At 36.7% G+C, this 21,206-nt stretch overlaps 1 protein-coding gene across 4 annotated transcripts in view; it reads left to right on the top strand.

Moving 5' to 3' along the window:
• Positions 1-21,206, top strand: part of NF1 (neurofibromin 1) — a 250,231-nt gene that overhangs the window by 110,715 nt on the left and 118,310 nt on the right. For all 4 annotated transcript variants that reach the window (XM_061176469.1, XM_061176470.1, XM_061176471.1 and 1 more), the window contains 14 exons: positions 495-618; positions 2,032-2,193; positions 3,354-3,603; positions 4,153-4,226; positions 4,454-4,537; positions 10,468-10,908; positions 11,311-11,450; positions 11,716-11,838; positions 12,318-12,401; positions 13,146-13,262; positions 14,471-14,652; positions 14,772-14,983; positions 18,125-18,286; positions 18,444-18,547. In XM_061176469.1, the coding sequence (XP_061032452.1) occupies positions 495-618; positions 2,032-2,193; positions 3,354-3,603; positions 4,153-4,226; positions 4,454-4,537; positions 10,468-10,908; positions 11,311-11,450; positions 11,716-11,838; positions 12,318-12,401; positions 13,146-13,262; positions 14,471-14,652; positions 14,772-14,983; positions 18,125-18,286; positions 18,444-18,547 (2,259 nt within the window). The remainder of the gene's footprint in view (positions 1-494; positions 619-2,031; positions 2,194-3,353; positions 3,604-4,152; positions 4,227-4,453; positions 4,538-10,467; positions 10,909-11,310; positions 11,451-11,715; positions 11,839-12,317; positions 12,402-13,145; positions 13,263-14,470; positions 14,653-14,771; positions 14,984-18,124; positions 18,287-18,443; positions 18,548-21,206) is intronic.

Raw genomic sequence — 21,206 nt, forward strand, 5'->3', positions numbered from 1 at the left:
CTGCTGTTGGGACATGAAAGCAGCCATAGACCATATGTAAATGAATGAGTGGGGTGTGACCATGTTCCACCAAAACTTTATTTACGAAGGCAAATGATGGACTGGATTTGGCCTGCAGGCAGTCGTTTGCAGACCCCTGCTCTAGAGCATTAGGTTCACATACAGTCTGTGCTGTGCACCTGGTCTATAATTTTTTCTTGAGTCCTCTGCAAGGATGAGATGCATGGATGAAACAGCTGGGAGTTGGGAGAGTAGGGGGCTTAGAAGTACTTGCTTTTTTTTTTTTTTTTTTTAACGTAATCCGTATACTTACATCCTTTGATGATCATGCTATTAACATTTTGATAACCATTTCTCTAAAACAAATCCTGGAAAGGAAAATAAGCTTCTCTAGACTTTGTCCATTATTAGAGCATGCCATTCTTATGGACTGATTTTATCTGCATTACGTTGTTTGTTGACAGTGCTGGTAACAGTGAACTTTGTTTCTGCAGCTCACAAATGCTTTTTTACATCTGCAAGAAATTAACTAGCCATCAAATTCTTAGTAGCACAGAAATTCTCAAATGGTTGCGGGAAATTTTGATCTGCAGGAATAAATTTCTTCTTAAAAATAAGGTAAGCAAAATGACATCTTTCAAAATGGAAGAATATTTGGAATGGTAATGAGAAGAGATTAAGGAAGTGTTTATTAGCCAAATTAAGTCCTAATTCAGCTCCTCTCTCCTGCAGTCTTCAAGGGAAATTTTGTGCAGAAGACAATGGCTGACAAATCAACTCTTTAAAAATTATTCTGAGCCTTTAGCCTTAAAGCCACAATCCTGATAAAGTCTAGCTGAGTTAATCAGGACTCTGTGGGGCAGTCCTAGGAGGAGTGGGGGCTGCTATAACCAAAGAAGATTGAGTAACAACATAGTCTATCTCTCCTCTCAAGTTCATACATAAGACTTGAATCCTATGGCTAGGCTAGTCCAGAGAATGTTATCTATCTGTATATGTAAAGAAGCTGAAGGGAAGAGATTGAGGGCCCTCAATCTAGGTTTATTTCTATTTCTGTGAGAAAGCTTTTACCTCTTGAAAATATCAGGCGTCTTCTTCCTTGGGGTTGAGTGAAAAGTTTTGATCCTGAACTATTGAAGTATGGTGACAAGGTTTTGGGGGCTAGAGAAGAGCCTTAATTTTTTTTTAACATAAAGTTTCTATAATTAGTCAATTAAAAAGTTCTTCTATTACAGCATAGTTTTAGGAGTGCTTGATTCAGTGAATTTTTATCCATTTCTAGAATGGATAAAATCTATGAGAAATCTTAAATGTATCAAATGCGTATGCTTTTCAGTGTACCATGCAGCTTGTTAAATTTTCTTTGTTTAGAAATGGGCTAATGGTAAGTTGGATTTATTTATATCTGGCTTATCTTAGTGTGTTAATATAGTGGAATTTGGCATTATTCCAAAGATAAGGAACAAGGTGTTTCATGTTTCATGCCCTTGCCTGTGGTATAATTCTCCAGAGTACAAGCATTAGTAATCCAGTAATGAATCTGTAGTCTTCTGGTCAGTGAGGTCACTCTTATATATGGCTTATATACCAGTGTTAATTCTGGTCCAGAGGAACTTAATCTCAAAAGAGTCAACTTCCAGTTATCCTGACCATAGCACAGGATATAAATCTTATGGGAGGCAATCTTAGTCGTTTTTAATTGACCGAGAAGTACATTATATTTTTCATGTGGTAGCTTTATGTTGTTGATGTTTTACTTGTGTCTCTGTTAAACCTAGAAACGTTAATTTACATTTCTAGAGTCTGTTGATTCTGATGATTTGAAGAGTGGAAAACTGAGAGGAGTTTCAGAGATATTGAGGAAACATTATTTGTACTATTGGGTTTCTAGTGAATGTTCTTCAACGTGAGGGGAACAGGAGTTGGAAGGAGAGGTTTTCCAGGATAGTCTCAAACAGAAAGACAACTTATATTAAATATTTATTTCTCTTGGTTATCAGTACTTTGAAAAGGCTTATTTTTTCTTTCTAGCAAGCAGATAGAAGTTCCTGTCACTTTCTCTTCCTTTATGGAGTAGGATGTGATGTTCCTTCAAGTGGAAATCCCAGTCAGGTGTCCATGGATCATGAAGAATTACTACGTACTTGTACTCCTGGAACCTCTCTGCGAAAGGGAAAAGGAAATTCATCCATGGTAAGGAGTTTCTTTTGTAGTTTTCTTGTATCATCATCTGTGCTCTGTATTTTTTTCCGAATGAACTTGGGTAAATTTCAACTAGGTAATATAGCATAGTGAAGAACTGCTTAGCTTGTAGTTCTGTTACTGCTCTTTGTGGACCCTCAGGCAAGTTCCCAACATCTCTGTGATTCAGTTCCTTGACTTTAAAAATGGGGATAATAATAACTTCTGCCCCAGAATTGTTGTGAGGATTAAATGAGATTATGTGTAAACAGCACTTGATTTTTTGACACTTTTAAGCTTTAACTGATAACTATAATTATTATAACTCTCTATCCCATAAGAAAGACCATTCATACCCCAGAAGTTTAAAAGTTCTGTCAACTAAAAAGAGTGCAGATTTACTGGGGAAAAAAGCATGTTGCTTGATGTTATGCGTAAGTGTTTTCATGACTTCTGTGTCCATAATTCCCTTTAAAAATAAATCATAATACAAGTGAAAATATCAAATGATTAGAGTTTCTTTTTCAGACCAAAGCTTTTTTTAAATCCATAATTTACAACATAATCTTCAGTTGAAGGAAAAAAAAAACAACTACTAAGCAGTGTGGTATTTACTCTTGTCTTACCTGCAGAATTTGCATTCATTTTGTAAATGAGGATTTCTCTATTTCGTGTTTTGGGAATATGTTATCCAGAGCCCAGTGTATCTTCTACAGTAATGTTTAGTTCTTATTCATGTCCTTAGTTAAGTCAGTTTTGCAGCATGATTATTTTATTTCTTTCCTCAGGGTGGATAGAATTTCATGTTACTTCCTCTTCCTTTGTCGTTTATGATTGACTGAGAAGTGTATTATATTTTTAATTGAGTAGATTTATGTTGTGCATGTTTTATTTGTGTTCATATTAGACTTAATCTACATTTCTGGGATCTGGAAAGGATACCTATTCTAGTTGAAATTGAACAGATAGTAGTATTATGTTGGTCCAAATAATCTGAGTTCTCATTCAGGCGAGATATTTTGAGGTTTGAAAATCCTATCATGGTTAAAGGGGAAAAGCTCTTGTGGGTTATTGTATGCAGACGTATCTGGTACACAGCTTGTTGTATTATTGGGTTTTGTAAGTAAAATTATGTAAGTTGCAAATATTTGCCTCCCACTCCTGACTCCCAGGATAGTGCAGCAGGGTACAGCGGAACCCCGCCAATATGCCGACAAGCCCAGACCAAACTAGAAGTGGCCCTGTACATGTTTCTGTGGAGCCCTGACACTGAAGCTGTTCTGGTTGCCATGTCCTGTTTTCGTCACCTCTGTGAGGAAGCAGATATCCGGTGTGGGGTGGATGAAGTGTCAGTGCACAACTTCTTGCCCAACTATAACACATTCATGGAGTTTGCCTCTGTCAGCAATATGATGTCAACAGGTAAATCATGGGTAATGTTTTTTCACTCAGTCTGCCTTGAATCACGTGACGTCTGATTGCTCTAGGAACATAGGAATGTATTTAAGATTACTACTTTGTAAGTTTACAGGGCTAATTCAGATAGCTTACCTGAAATCCTTTTCTGCACAAGGTAAGGTGAAAGTAAATAGTATCTGAAATAAGTTGTTAATTTCTCACTGAGTTTTTAATATGCCATATACATTTGTTTAGAAACTGGCAGTATAAATTGCTTTCAGTTATAGATTATATAATTTACTCTGCCTGAACTGTATGTAGTGAAGTTTTAAAAACATTGGCACATGTTATGAGTAAGTTTAGGTGGGAGTAGCTATTTTAGGCTGTGGACATTGTGGAGTCCCAGTTAAGTGCCCCTTTCCTGTGAGGCTGGTAAAAGGAAGTGTTCACCTTTATCATTTGAAGTATTCATTCCACTCCTCCTATTCTGCCTTTGGGTTGGGCTTGCCAGGTTCTCCGTTGGCAAGCAGGGCTCTAAGTGCAGTAGGTTGATTTGTTGTTGTCTTTGCTTAGGAAGAGCAGCACTTCAGAAAAGAGTTATGGCATTACTACGGCGAATTGAGCATCCCACTGCAGGAAACACTGAGGTATGCCCTTGGCAACAGAAATATCCCTCTCAGGCCCCCACCCTCAATTTTAGAAGCCTTGTGTTATGCGTATGTGACCAGGAATAGCTTTTGAAGCAAATCTAAGATATGTGCATATTACAAGTAGGATATTATAATATGCACCAGGTTTGAGACCTGCCTATTACTGATTGATTTTTAGCTCTAGGTTTAAAGTTGCTTTCAAGTGGTAATTGCCTTCATTTCAGGCTTGGGAAGATACACATGCAAAGTGGGAACAAGCTACAAAACTAATCCTCAACTACCCAAAAGCCAAAATGGAAGATGGCCAGGTGAGTTTGTGAAGTTGATTTTGTCTATTGATTGATCTCCTAAACATATGTACTTTACTTCATCTTTTGTGAGTGACCTCTTAATATAATAAGTATGTAGATGTCTTAAGACTGATATTTAGTTGTGGTTCATCTAAACCTGCACTAATGTGGTAGCCACTAGTCAAATTGAAGTTTAATTTAAAATTAAAAACAATTAAAATTCAGTTTCTCTGTCATACAATAGCCACATGTGGAAGTTGACTACTCTATTGGACAGCGTAGATATTAAATGTTTCCATCATTGCAGAAATATTGGACAGCTCTGAGCTAGAGATGATTTATGGTAGGACCATTTCTTTCCCCTCTTTTCTTTCTCTTTCTCCATCAGAGTATTTCACAGAATTTTCAGGAAAGGAGCGACAAAGATAGAGAAAAATAAATTAAAATTGAAACAATACATTTTACTATTTTATTAAGTATTCTAATTAAGGGATCTGGTGGCCAGAAGATTGAACCATAGGTTAAATGAAGTTTTAAAATTTGGGCATTTCATTCATCAACTGTAATCATCTGTTACCCTGGACATTTACAATTGATATTTCTGTATGTTTGATTTGTAATGGCCATATTGTTCTCATTATTAGGTGTTTTAGAAAAACTCATTAGTCTCCCATTGTTTTTTTCTTGTCATGCTTAATTAGAACAAGAAAAAAAGTTACGTTTTTGTGAGGCAAAAATCTGTACCTAATATCATTATTGGGAGAGGGACACGTGGCTTTAAAATGAAAGCTTTTTTTTTTTTTGGTAGCTGTTTTGTTGAGATATAATTCACATACCATAAAATTCACCTGTTTAAAATGTATGATTCAGTGGTTTTTAGTATATGCAGAGTTGTGCAGCCACCACCGCAATTTAATAAAAACCCACACCCGTTAGCTATCATTCCCTAACCTTCCCTTGCACCTCTGCCGCCAGCCCTCAGCCCTAGGCAACCTCTAAGCTACTTTCTGTCTGAGTACACTTGCCAATTCTGGACATTTCACATAAATGGAATCACGCAACATGTGGTCTTTAGTGACTGGTTTCTTTCACTTGGCATAATGTTTGCAAGGTTCATTCATGTAAATCAAAGCTTTTTAAAAGAAATTTGATATCCTGTGTTGATTATATTAGTCTATGATAAAAATATTTTAGTGGCTCTTTAAAAATGTATATATGATAATCTTAAGTTTGGGTTTTTTTACTTAAAAAAATTTTTTTTGCATCTTTCGCATAGTTTTTTTAAATTGAAGTATACATTCAAAAATAATGTAAATCAAAGTGACAGTGCAAAATATTAGGAGGTGAACATACCTGTGCAACCAGCACCCACATCAAGAAAGAAATCATTACCAGCATCCCAGAAGCTTTCATTGTGCCCCTTCCAGTCACTAATGACCAAGAGTAACCATTATCCCGATTGAATACAATCATTTTCCTGTTGTTAAACATATAGACAGAGCAGTAGAAGTATACTCTAATATCTGGCGTCTTTCACTTAACATAATGTTTGTGAGATTCAGCCACACTATTTCGTGCAGTTGTAGTTCATTTATTATTATTGCAATATATTATTTTGTTTAACAGTCCTCAATTTAATTTTTCTTTTCTATTCTTTTTTGGCATTGGATAGTTACACAACGACTAGTTATTTTGAATAGTGCTGCTATGAACATTCTTGAATGTGTCTTTTGCTGACCTTATAGATGTATTTCTGTAAGGCACACACTTAACAGTGGAATTGCTGGGTCACAGGGTATGCAGATGCACATATGGGGAATATAAATGGATATAATCACATTAAAAAACTGTTTGACAGTTTCACAAAAACTTTTAAAAGATAACTAACATTTTAAAGTGAACTGCCATAATATCTGTGTAAATGATCAAATATCATCCAGCCATGAAAAGCATTCCTTTTAAAGAGTATATACAAATTGAGGCAATTGATCCACTAACAGGGGTCTATTATTAGTGGTTTCTTATACCTGCACGAACAAGCAATTTTTCTATTGGGATTGTTCAAATTATAACCCTTTAAAGACCAAAAGTAGGAAATAAAATATTGTACATACTTTTTCTAATTCAACTAGATAAATATTTTGAAGCACTTAAATATTCAATAAAATTAGACATTTATATCAGGCCTGGGCAGAGCTAAGCTGAAAATATATAATATGGTACGATATGATGTAATATAATATATTCAGTTAATAACTGAATTCTCTATGTCAGAGAATGGGACAACATTATCAAAACAGTATAAGACAAGGGAAACCTGAAATTGTACCAGTGGAACAGAATTGAAAATCAAGAAACTTGTGGTAATCATTTGAGCCCCGATAAGAAGTGTATAAATATATAGCAGAATTCAAACTAGAGAAGAAACACCAATCTGATTCTTTATGCACTATAAAAGTCAAGACACAAAAGATTCCCCAGATGAAAGAACAGTGTCATAATCAAAATGTTTATATTTCAGCTTCAGTTTAACGTCACTTATTTAGCTTCTTTTATATATACTGTGACACAGTTTAAGAACATTTAACTGTAATTTGAAACCAGAGTAATCACCACTATGTTCCCAGAGTCAAGAAGAGAATAAGTATTACTATTACTCCTTTGTTTCTGTTGGAGATGATCTAATCAAGAAAAGTGCCGAAAAGTACTGATAAAAGCAAGACAGTGATAAAATATTGGGTTGGCCAAAAAGTTCGTTGGGTTTTAAGGACATTTTTCATTTTCACCAAGAACTTTATTGAACAACAGATTCATTAACCAAACGAACTTTTTGACCAGCCCAGTATGAACCCTATAAGGGAAGTCTTTAAACCTAATATGAAAACCACAATTACTAAAAAATAGGTTGATAATGGTATGTTAAATGCTATGAATTCACCACACCTAGTTGATAAGAATACACAAAATGAACTTTGACTACTGCATAAAAAAATTTTTAATTCCTATTTACCTGTTGTTTCCTAAATTTTCAAGGCAACCTTCAATGAATCTCATTCAGATCTATCTGTAAACCAACATACTAAGGAACAGAGAAGTTTCTCTGCTTCATTTATTAATCCTTCAGAAAGATTAACTGTGTCATCATCTTGGACTGTATCCCACAACAAGGTGTTTCCTTTCTTGCAAACAATATCCAAATTAATGTCTTTCACAGAATTACTGTTGAATTGATGTTTATGAATTATAGGTCCTTGATTAAGATGTTCGTGGTAAATAGATGCTACATTGGCAAGATGTTGTTAGAGATGAGATGGTAGCTCTGCCTATGAAATGAATCTGAACTAGCTCCTCTTCACACCCAGATTCTTCACTATCAAAATCAGCCATATTTTTTTCTGATTTTGCACTGACCTGGGAGCTACTGCAACTGACATCATCTGTACTTAGCTTATCATCAGCCATATGCCCATCATGGTAGTGATGATGATGTGGTGGTGGTGGTAGTGATGCTGAATTTAGTGATGCTAAATTGCCGACAAGCAAATAGTTCATTTCCAATCGTCTCCCAAGAAAGTCCCCAGTGCGTGTAATACTGCAAGATTCCTGAGATGCTTGTGCTATATGAGCAGCATTCATTTCCTCTGAAATATGTTCTGGGTCTTCAGCGTGTGAACAGGCATCCAGCATTTGTATTTGATTATCTACTGATGGCATTGGCTCAGTGTTAAAAAACAGGTCCTTTCCTGTTCCATTGCTTGCTGATGGGCCTTGGGAATCCCCTAAGCAAATGCCTGCTTGACTTTCTAACTTTCTGTTCCAAAGATCCGTACCACAACTACTTTTAAGAGGATTATGACCATGATCTTCATCTTCTTGAAGGGCTTCAAATCTGCAGTGTCTTCTGACTGTACCTCATTGCCAGAGCGCTCAGCTGACTGGCTTGCATTACTAGAATTCACCTCATTGCTAGATCCATTACTATTGTTTCTAGGACCACTGCTTCCATCTTCACCACTGTTGGCAGTTTTGTCAGAACTTCCTTGCTTGGATTTCTTTGTGTCTGAAAGTTGCTGTTGCATCTGTTTCGTTCTGTGTGTAAGTTGCTCATCCATTTCAATATCACTGCCTCCATTCTGATGAGTTTCACTGTTATTGCTGCTTTGAGGACTAACTACAGGTGACCAAGGTGATGGAGCTGGTCTTCTGAGCTCTTCTTCCTCTTTCTTATTTTCAATGGGAAGATTAATAAAGATGCCAAAGAACTGTTTAGGTAGCTGAGCCTTAGCGGCTAATACATTATTCCATAATGCGTTAATTAACATCAATGCCAAGTATAATGTCTGTTCAGTACGAACACTTGGCTGAAGAGCTGAAACCAGATTAAGAAGATGTCTAAGTGGTACTGGATCCAAATTCTTGATGAATAAAGGAAATAAATCAGCATATACCAACTACAGTGTTTTCAGCTGTGCTGCAGCCCAAATGTAGTCAATATGCTAAGTACTCAGTCATCCTTCCGCTGCTAAAAAAAATTCAAAGTCACTGACAGTGTTTGATAATCTCAGTATGAAATTCAGTCCATATATATGCTCTACCACATTGTTGCTTATAAGCCAGTCTGCAAGTTCTTTTGCAATGGACTTTCTATGGCTGATGCTAGTGACTCATTATTGCATATATCGTTGAAGGTGTGAAGTTGATTCATTATCTGACTGAGCCTAGTCAACCTCTTAGTCAAAATAGATCACGTAAAGTACTTAAATGCAAGATCTAGGCTTACTTTATCAAAGCATAGCATTGTATCCAGTGGTTCTTTCACTGTGCTACACATTAAGTCATCCATATTGTGAGCCCCACTCTGTCTTAACTCCTGATCAGGGAACTTGCATAAATACCTGATAATGTAGGTCCTAAAAGAGATAATGTGCTACGTGACAGCGGAGATATGTAGCCATATTCTAATACTAGATACAACTGTAGTAAATCCATGTGCTGTAAGAAATGGCAAAGTTTTAAGAGTCCCATATTCAAAGCAGTCATTCATGAGAGGTCATTTTCCCCATAAAACAGACATACCTAATGAAACAAATGCAGTGGTACTTCTACATCATCCTTGTCACAGATTATCCCTAATATGTTGCTTTCTTAGGTTGATATATCCTCTATAGTTAAGGTGAGTATTATGCTTGCAAGCAGTTGGGAAATTGAAGCTGAAAAATTTTTGCTACACATAGTAAGTTTTTCTTTCTCATCTCTGTTCCATAAACTAAAAGAACCAGAACTCCTGGAAGATTCCTCCTCTGTCAGGTTACAAATTCTTGTAGAGTATTATTTTTTTCTATTGACTTTTTATCTTTCTGTACTCCTTCATTACACTCTTTTCTATATTCAGTGGTTCTTCCACTTGGTTACTCTCATCTTGCCATGTGGGAATCTATAAGATCTTCTGTAAGAGCGTATGGAAAAATCCGAATGAACTTTTTGGCCAGCCCAATATGTTAATAGTAGTACAATGTTTACAAAGCTGATCCCAGAGCACTTGAACTTCAGCAATCACTAAGTTATTAAGTGCACACACTACTTGGTTAAAAATCTCCAAATGCTTATATTCCTTGAAGCAGCACAGATATGGCCTCTGTGTCCAGGAATTGATATAAGCAAATGTTTTGAAAGAATGTTCCTTCCTGAACTGCAGTCCATCACCACCTTCTGTATCTGATACTGGATATACGTGTATCACTACCTTCAATTCTGTAACTTAAGACTCATCCATCCTCAAGCAGTAAGATACTTTGATGTGACTAGAAATTACAGAGTGAAGACTTGGATTTTTTAAATGTAAAAAATGTTCTTTTGTCATGGAAGAAATGTTGGATAAAAAGTAATTTGTCAAATCTCTCAACCAATTTAGGTTGAATTCATACTTTCCATAAAAATTTTGTGTTTAGGCTGCTGAAAGCCTTCACAAGACCATTGTTAAGAGGCGAATGTCTCATGTGAGTGGAGGAGGATCCATAGATTTGTCCGACACGGACTCCCTACAAGAATGGATCAACATGACTGGCTTCCTTTGTGCCCTTGGGGGAGTATGCCTGCAGCAGAGAAGCAATTCTGGCCTGGCAACCTATAGCCCACCCATGGGCCCAGTCAGTGAACGCAAGGGTTCCATGATTTCAGTGATGTCCTCGGAGGGAAACACAGATACACCTGTCAGCAAATTTATGGATCGGCTGCTATCCTTAATGGTCTGTAACCATGAGAAAGTGGGACTTCAAATACGGACCAATGTTAAGGATCTGGTGGGTCTAGAATTGAGTCCTGCTCTTTATCCAATGCTCTTTAACAAACTGAAGAATACCATCAGCAAGTTTTTTGACTCCCAAGGACAGGTAAAGTGTTCTCTGTTTTATTTTTCACCCTTCCCTGTGAATAGAGTGACTCATTTGAAATAATGAAGCCTTTTCCTTTTAGATTATTTAATTTCGATACTGGCATGAACCTTCACTTATAATTTTAAAAAAATAGGTGAAAACATTGCAAAAAGAAGAATCGTCTAATGTAGGAATCAATTTGCTTTTTAGGGACTCTAGTGCATGGGCGTGCCTGGGGTTAACAATGTCTTGGGTATGGATATAGGTGTCTGTGTGTATCTATGTGCACGTTTGGATATGTGCCCATGGTTGAATTTCTGCATGTGTATGACATTTAGATCAGGCAGCTTCATCTCTCTGTGGTCTGTCTGCTGTGCATTGATTCCCAAATCAATTCCCAATGTTTTGTTCTTCGTATAGGTTTTATTGACTGACACCAATACTCAGTTCGTGGAGCAAACCATAGCTATAATGAAGAACTTACTAGATAATCATACTGAAGGCAGCTCTGAACATCTGGGGCAAGCTAGCATTGAAACAATGATGTTAAATCTGGTCAGGTAAGCATTCTACTGAAGTGTAGCAGACACACATTGGTATCGGTAGTTAGTAGTGAAATAATTTGCCATCCTTTTCTCTGTTGCACCCAAATTAGGGTGTAATAATAAGGTAATTAGAAGTTATATATGTTCTCATATAAACAAAATAAAAATCTTATAGTTCTTATGGTTACATTTAATCATTTTACTTAGAGATGAAAGCATTTAGAAAATCTTCTCTTTTGTTTATATCGGATCATTTTTTTTTTAATGCTTCTGTGTCTAGATATGTTCGTGTGCTTGGGAATATGGTCCATGCAATTCAAATAAAAACGAAACTGTGTCAGTTAGTGGAGGTAATGATGGCAAGGAGAGACGACCTCTCATTTTGTCAAGAGATGAAATTTAGGTGAGTTCTCAAAAAAGCAAAGTTAAGTCTTGTAAATCTTATTATGTTGAGTGAAGTACAGAAAAATAGTGGGCACCTGGTTATCATGGGAAGTGGGGAAGGTGAAAAAGGAGCATTTTATGTGTGTGTGTGTGTGTGTTTTTTTCTCTTCATATCTTTTCAAATTTCCCAAACCTTTGTGCCCATGACAGTGCTCCCTTTTTCTAAAATTATACTACACTTGAGCCAAGAATTTGATTTTGTATCCAAATGGATACCATAGCTAAGGGCTGATGTGGTGGATCAGTACCCAGGTAGCTTATGTTTGTGCCCTTCTCACTGTTAAATTTGTAATAGCAGTATCTCTTTTATGAAATTGTCATGTTGCTTGGGTGATTTGGAAAATTACTTGAACTATTAAAAATTCTTATATGACTAAAAGTGTATGTGTGACTTTAAAAAAGCTGTGTCCTCTTTTCTTTTTCTCTGCCATTCTATAGGAATAAGATGGTAGAATACCTGACAGATTGGGTTATGGGAACATCAAACCAAGCGGCAGATGATGATGTAAAATGTCTTACAAGGTAAAAAACAAAAAAAGACCTTTAACTAAGTATTAGCAGGTTTACTCTAGGTGTTAGTACTACTTCATTATAGTTTGTATACATATATTTTATGTGTTTTGAAATTGTTTTTTGGGATATCAAGCTTTTGCATTTGAATTATATAAAGATACTAATCTTTATTATTTCTTTTTCTTTTTAACTAAAAGACTTTCAGTAAAAACAAATGTGAGAGAGTGTTATGTTTGGAAAGTTTGTGTTGTCTGTTTAGGGAGGATGGTCTACAGTTGGAAAATAAGGTATATAAAACCTTAGATTGTTTTTATTTTTTGATTGGATAAAGATATTATTTGAGGAACTTAGTCGTTTTGAGTCTTTCTAAAATGTAATTGCTTAAGTTTGCTCTAATGATAAACACTTACTGCAATGTGTCAGAAATATTTAAACATTATGAATTACACAAAAACCATTCACGTATATTTCTTTGGCCAGCCTTGGTTCCATAGTATGTGCTTTTAATTTAAGGTAGTCATTTTGCCAAGATTACTTTGTAGAAAGTTATTATCGCCCTCTCCCCAACTTGAAATGTCTTGGCATTCTGGGCTCTGCATATTAACTCAGATTAATTTAGGTTTTCATAGTAATTTGTTTAATGAAATAGGTAGTTATTAAAGTTTGTGTCTGTTAGGAAGAAGTTTATTTGAGGGGAAGGTGGAGTGGAAGAACCTGAAAGATTTGTGGTCTTTAAACTTTTTTTTTCTTCAGAGATTTGGACCAGGCAAGCATGGAAGCAGTAGTTTCACTCCTGGCTGGTCTTCCGCTGCAGCCTGAGGAAGGAGATGGTGTGGAATTGATGGAAGCCAAATCACAGTTATTTCTTAAGTAAATTTCAGTCACCAAAAATACAAAGCAAAAAGCAAAGCCCCACACACAACAAAACAAAGTGTAACCAAAGTAGCAAATGATTATATTTAGAAAATGGACTTCAATTGCTTTGTTTTTATGGCCATCAGCCGCTGTCTCACAAAATATAACATGTGCTTGAAGCAGTATTATCCATGATAGGGCTGGTATAGGAAGTCCTATACCAGAGCCACTCATGGGATGCACATGTGTTTTGTGGTTTTGGTTTTTTTTTTCTTTTCTACTGAACACTCTGTATTTTTTTTTTCACACACACACACTGTATTTTATTTTTACAAGAGATAAATAAACTGACACCGAGCATTGTAAATGGATGACCACAACAAAAGCAACAATGATTGCAATTACCAAACACGAAACACACTCATACTATGTCATAATATTGACATTCAGTCCAGTAATCCAGTGTTTTGTGGTTTTTAAAGAAAATAATTTGATTGGTGAATTTTTAAAAATTAATTAATTTATTTATTTATTTTTGGCTGCATTGGGTCTTCGTTGCTGGGCGTGGGCTTTTTCTAGTTGCGGCGAGTGGGGACTACTCTTCGTTGCAGTGTGCGGGCTTCTCGTTGTGGTGGCTTCTCGTTGTGGAGCGTGGGCTCTAGGCGTGTGGGCTTCAGTAGTTGTGGCACACGGGCTCAGTAGTTGTGGCTCGCAGGCTCTAGAGTGCAGGCTCAGTAGTTGTGGCGCACAGGCTTTGTTGCTCTGTGGTATGTGGGATCTTCCTGGACCAGGGCTCGAGCCTGTGTCCCCTGCATTGGCAGGCGGATTCTTAACCACAGTGCCACCAGGGAAGTCCGATTGGTGAATTTTTATTGACAGTAAAACCCAGATCACCTCCTTAAGTCATTTAAAATGTCATTGTCTAAACTGTTTGGACCACCAATTTTTATATTCTAAACATTAAAAGTGATGCATTTACCAGGAAACACTGCATCTATTTGGTGTTTATATTATGAAATATGCGCTGAGCTTTGTCAGGATAAAATCATATTCAACACAAAACACTTCATAATGAGCCATGCTGGCTGATTACCCCAAGACTGGAGAGAAGCAGATACCCAGAGCCACTCATGTGATGCAGATGTGATGGTTTCAGAATGTCTGATTAGCTGTCTGGTTGATGCGGCCTTCACTGGGTAAGGGTCAGTCTTTTTATTTCTCAGGTATTTCACATTGTTTATGAACCTTTTGAATGACTGTAGTGAAGTTGAAGATGAAAATGCACAAACAGGTGGCAGGAAACGTGGCATGTCTCGGAGGCTGGCATCACTGAGGCACTGTACAGTCCTGGCAATGTCAAACTTACTCAATGCTAACGTGGACAGTGGCCTCATGCACTCCATAGGTGAGATAAAATGAAAGCTTCATTTAGAAATTTAAAACCTAGAGAACTGGCATGTAAGACAAGTGGAATTACTTCAGAAAGACCATGTTAGTAAATTTGCATCTGTCTGTCCATATCAGGTTTAGGTTATCACAAAGATCTCCAGACAAGAGCTACATTTATGGAAGTTCTGACAAAAATCCTTCAACAAGGCACAGAATTTGACACACTTGCAGAAACGGTGTTGGCAGATCGTTTTGAGAGACTGGTGGAGTTGGTCACAATGATGGGTGATCAAGGAGAGCTCCCAATAGCTATGGCTCTGGCCAATGTGGTCCCTTGTTCTCAGTGGGTAAGTTCATTGAGTAAGAGCAGAAGAGCAGTGCCTGGCACATAGCAGATGCTTCAAAATTCATTCATTCAATGAATTTTTTTAAATTGAAGTATAGTTGATTGACAATGTTTCAGGTGTACAGCAAAGTGATTGAGTCATATATATATATTCTTTTTCAGATTCTTTTCCATTATAGGTTATTACAAGATACTGGATATAGTTCCCTGTGCTATACAGTAGGTCCTTGTTTATCTATTTTCTATATAGTAGTGTGTATCAATGAATCGAATTAACTGCTAAAACTTTCAGAGCTGGAAGAAACTTCAGATATTATTTGAGTGATTTTCAGCTGTGGAAAGTGGTTGGCTCTTCTAGCCCTCACTAGATTTCTTAAATATGAGGATCTTATTTCACATATTTAAAGTAAAACTCAAACTCCTTACCTGACCCACTGAAAAATTCCATTTGAACACTCATCAAAAGAAAATTAAAACCCCTGATCTGGTCTGGTGTCTTCATATATTAAATGAGATAATTAGGGTTAAATCTCATATTTAGTTGTTTAGTAGTGCTAGAACTAGAATTCAAGGCTTATGCCTGTTTACTATTGATATACCTCTAGTTCACAACTCTTTTTTTCTGTAATGCGTTACACAATTTTAAAAAAATTTAACCACTCTTATTTGCATTTGAAATTGTGGCATTGCTTGTTTTAAATACAGAAGACATAATATGGCTATTTGGCATCTCTTAATAAAAAATTTCCTAGAACCATATCATTTTTGGTAACATATGCTAAACATTTGAGAAAGGTTGTCCCTTTCCATGTTAAAAAGCTGTTTAGTTTATACTGTACAGAAAATGATTTCATTTCATTTCATTTTAGTAAATTATATCTAATTTATAATTATATCTATAATTATATCTAATTATATCTAATCTGTTGTTGCCTGTAGATGTGTTTCTGCTTAAAAGCTGTAGGATCTTATTCTTCATACTTACAGTGAAACTCAAACTCTTTACCCTGGTCTACAAGGCTCTACCCAGCCTGGGCCCTGCCTCATCTCTGACATCATCTTATGCCATTTTCCTTCTTGTTCACCAGACTGAAACCACACTGGCCACCAAACATGTTAGGCTTATTTCTACCCTTGAGCACCCTTGCTGCTGCTGCTGCCTAGAATACATATTCCCTGGTCTCTTGTTATTCAAGTTTCAAGTCAGATATCACTTTCCTAGTGAGGTCTTTTCTGGCCATCCAATCAAAACCACACCCACAGTCATTTTATTCCATTCCTTGTTATATTTTCTTTGCAGCAGTTATTTACTATGTGAAATTATCTTGTTTATTTGATTGCTTGGTCTCATTCCACCACAATGTGAGCTACATGAGAGCAGACTGTGTCTATGTTGTTTGCTGCTGTAGTTCCAGGTCTTGAAGTACAGCCTGGCATATAACAATGACTCAGTAAGTAATTGTTTAATGAATGACGATGGAATCCTGCTTGTAGCTAGGGAGTTAGAAAAAGGAAATTGTTGAAATCCTCTTGAAGCCTAACATTAGTTCACGAATCTTCATATATTTTGAAAATGGATATTCTGAATTACCTTTTAGCACCTACCTATAATTAGCGCTAAAAATTATCAGTAATTTTTTTCAATAAAATAGAATTAGTTAAGTCCAAGAGGCTTTAATCATTTTGTTTTCTTTCAGTAAATCATTTCTTATGTGTTTTATACTAACTGACTTATTTTTAGAGAAGGACTTTTATATTAGGCCAGATCTATTCGAACTGTATCTAAACAAAATACAAGATAACTTTAAAAAATGTAAGTCTATTTTGTAAATTTAAATTCTGGTGCTTATATGAAAATTCAACTATCATTTATAAAGCCAGACACTTTTAAAAAATGCAAAAATACAAAACAACACTACTCTTCACAGATTTTTGTTGTTGTTGTTTTGGAAAATATAATTATTTTTCCAAAAAATATTGTTTATGCTCACATATTATGGATTTATGATGTTATTTTTATTATGTTATTCTTAAATAAATTAAAATACTATAAAAAATAAATAAATAAATAAATTCTGGTGCTTAAAGTTTTCAGAATTTTGCAGGGGAGGGATTAGAGTGGAAAAAACTAGCACAGCAGTCTAAAAATAGTTTTATTTTGTAACTGAATTATCTCTCTTAATTATACTTGGCTTTAAAGTGGAGGATAGAATTTTTATATCTAGTCAATTATGTATTGAACTGTAGGAAGTATAGCAGAGTATTGGGTCGTATTTGGCTTCAGTCATCTGTGGTTAGGATTGTTAAATTTTTTCCTTTACTCGAATAACAGATTATAATAATCCTGGGACCAGACAAGAGTTAGAGGAGCTACAGGCCATGATCCTGGCTTTGTTGTCACTGATTGAAGTTTGGGCCATCTTATTATGGCTACCCCTGTTCTCTCTAAATCTCTTCCCAACATGCATGGTTAAACAGTGATTTACTATCACATTCATTTTTCTTGAGTGTACCAAAAGATACTTTACTGTGGGGAATTATGAGGCTTATCATTTAGGAACTAGATGCGAATTAGCCACCCGTCCCCACTTTGTATGTAAATCTGGCTTATCTTTTGGTTCTGAATGCACAGCCTAGGTCTTTTTCCTGACTTGCTGAAAATCCTGTAGTTTTTCCATTTTTGTTGTTTCTTGCCTAGCCCATGTTCAGTGTTCACTGAGTTTCCCTGACCATATGAGAAGAGAGTAGAGCTCTGTGGTCACCGAAGTCTTATTCGCCCTCATTGATTTTCTAAGAAAATGATCTGTGTATATCAAATTCTTTGCCATCATCTTCTATTTCTGTTTTCTTTTATTTTGTCATAGAATTTGAACTGAATCCTGGATTTTTTTTGTCTTCTGGTAAAGCCTTGGCCTCTCTTACCTTTTATCATTTAATCCTTAGAGTTAGCAGCTACTGTAGGTGTATAGAAATAGTCATCTGTCATAGACAGATATACACAGATAAATCCCAGGGGAAAACTTAATCAGTCACCATATACCTCAGTTCAGCAGGTGGTTCTCAGCTTTGGATTTGCCTTTCAGTTTCCTGCTTAAGGAAAAATGGAACTGTTTACACTGACACAATTTTATTTTGTTCCCAGGATGAACTAGCTCGAGTTCTAGTGACTCTGTTTGACTCTCGGCATTTACTCTACCAACTGCTCTGGAACATGTTTTCTAAGGAAGTAGAATTGGCAGACTCCATGCAGACTCTTTTCCGAGGCAACAGCTTGGCCAGTAAAATAATGACCTTCTGTTTCAAGGTTTGTATCCATTTATCTTTTTTTTTTTTTTTTTTTTTTTTGGTGCCAGAGGTATGCCAAACAGTGATTATGTACAGAATGTACAGAGCAGAATGTCTTCTTTAATGCAAGATATTTGGAGCAGGCATAATAAATTCCTACTTGTGTATTTCTTTAGGTATATGGTGCTACCTACCTACAGAAACTCCTGGATCCTTTATTACGGATTGTGATCACATCCTCTGATTGGCAGCATGTTAGCTTTGAAGTAGATCCTACCAGGTGTGTCATCCTCTCATCTGCAACAGCTCTCCATTTTTTCATTTCCACTACATGAAGCAAGGCCCTCATAATTTCTCCCCTTGATTCTTAAGATTAGTCTTTAATTATAAAAGTTACACACAAATACATTTTTCTTTTCTTTTTTTTTTAATATTTATTTATTTGGTTGCGCTGGGTCTTAGTTGCAGCAGGCAGGCTCCCTAGTTGGCGCTCGCGGGCTCCTTAGTTGTCGCATGCATGTGGGATCTGGTTCCCTGACCAGGGATCAAACCCGGGCCCCCGGCACTGGGAGCACGGAGTCCCAACCACTGCACAACCAGGGAAGTCCCTCAAATACATTTTTCTTAAAGAAAATTACAAATAACTTAAAGGTGTCTTTGACTGTCACCTCTAGAGACATAGCACTGTTACTAGTTAGGCTGTTCTTCTGTCCTTTTTTCAATCCATTTGCATATACATATTTCTAGTGGTAGAAACTATTATAATGTGAGCACTTAATATAAATGGTAAGATATTATCAATATATACATGTTTTTGCAACTTTTTTTTTTTTACCATAACCCTGTGTCTTAGATCATTCTTTGTCAGTGTAGAAAGATAATGAATCTGATTCTTTTTAACTGCTGCATAATATTTTGTGGTTTGGCAATATCATAATTTATTTAGCCAATGCCATATCGATCCCATTGACTTTTTAATTAATTAATTAATTAATATTTGGCTGCATTGGGTCTTTGTTGCTGCGTGCGGGCTTTCTCTAGCTGTGGCGAGCGGGGGCTACTCTTCGTTGCGGCGCATGGGCTCTAGGCGCGCAGGCTTCAGTGGTTGCGGCACGTGGGCTTAGTTGCTCCGCGGCATGCGGGATCTTCCCGGACCAGGGCTTGAACCCGTGTCCCCTGCATTGGCAGGCGGATTCTTAATCACCGTGCCACCTGGGAAGTCCCAATCCCATTGACTTTTGTAGTAACTTTCTAATTATTGTCCTAGCATTATCTTTTTATTTGCAGATCATTTACTGCAGGAATTATTCTGAAGCCTAAAATTTTTTGTCACTTTTTTTCTTAGAAACCATCAGTTGTTCCCCATTGACTGCAAGAAAAAAACTCATCTGACTATAATCCACATCACTACTTGTCATTCTTTCATGTGATCTCTGTACTTTAACTCCAGTGAAATATGCGCATGTTGTACATTTTTAAAGTGGCTTGACAACATGGGGTTCATTGGGATTAGAGTTGCCTAATAAGTAATACCCATTTTCCCCCCACCAAGTTCAAAACCAAAAGGTCAGAGGGAGGGAGGGATGGGAGCGAAGCACGCAGGAATCAGCTATCTCCTTTATTTCTGATAAAAATGATTAAAGAGTGGGACTTTAGATCCTGTGGGCATATAGTATAGGCTTGCTAATACATCACCTTGAATTAGAATCATCTTTCCCATCCCTTGCACAGCTGGGTAAACTACAGGCTTCCATCACAGGGGCTGGCAAGCTTTTTATCACAAGTGGAGAGAAGACCAGATTATGTCTTTTCTGCAGGCAGACATATCTAGAATGGAGAGGATGGCACTGAACTGAGCATGCTTGACTCTGTTTTTTTTTAATCTATCTCGCTCTTCCTCCTATAATGAGGATTGACTTAGGAGAAGGGAAAGAGGCCAAGGGGTAATGTAAGGTGCATTTTAAAAACCACCATCTCCATGAAGCTTTCTACCTGTCCCCATGGTATCTGGCTTATAGTTGGCATTTCATAAATATTTGTTGAATGAAATTTTAAACACTTATGCTTGCTTTTTCTAAGCCACATCTCTCGTCTTTCAGTTAGGACCTTAACATTATTTTATTTTTTATTTTCAAGTTCAGAGCTTCTTGATGGTTTCTCTTCCTAAATAATTTTATTTGGCAACTTCGTATCAGTTGATATTTTTGGCTCTGCCTTTGCTGAAGTATCAACTGTAATATCTAATCAGAACTCTGGCACCTAAATTAACCAGTTATTGTTAAAATGGTTAAAAAGTTGTAGTTTAAAACTTAAAAGCGACATTCTTTTAATGTCATCTTGTATTTTTTACCATTTAGCAATTTCACTTTCTAAAGGGTAAAAATTACTTAGAGAGTGAACTACTGCCTGAAAGAAATCTACTGTACTAAGTACTTTGGTACAGAGAAGGAAACTAGATGACAAACTTCCTATATTCAGGTTACTTAAAATCAAGTTGACGTCTTTTCTGACATGTAGAGGGCTTAGAAGTTGACACTGCTATGTTCACAACAAGAAAAGCTGAAAACAGAAAATCAGCAACTCTTCTTAGATTCATCAGAAAATTGAAGGGCACCCCCCCCCCCAAAAAAAGGGGAAAAACTGGCGTGACAGCCAAATTCAGAGAATCTCAGCTTACAGGGAGAAACAGCTGCTGGAGTCAGTAACTGGTAGGAACACTTAGGCTGTAATTGACAACTTGCTGGAGGTTGAGTGTGGATTAGCTTGAGAATGAAAGCTCCTGGGGGCCCTGTGTCAGGGGGACCCCCACACTTCTGTGAGTCTGACCTCTAGAAACCCTATCAGGTTCTCATGGTGAAGATGGAAGAAAAGTCCCCTTGTGCTCTGGGCAGGGGAAGGGGAAAAGTAACCATTTTGTAATATGCCCATAGTGTTCTGTT

This window comes from Eubalaena glacialis, chromosome 19, assembly GCF_028564815.1.
Source record: "Eubalaena glacialis isolate mEubGla1 chromosome 19, mEubGla1.1.hap2.+ XY, whole genome shotgun sequence".
Lineage (NCBI taxonomy): Eukaryota > Metazoa > Chordata > Mammalia > Artiodactyla > Balaenidae > Eubalaena > Eubalaena glacialis.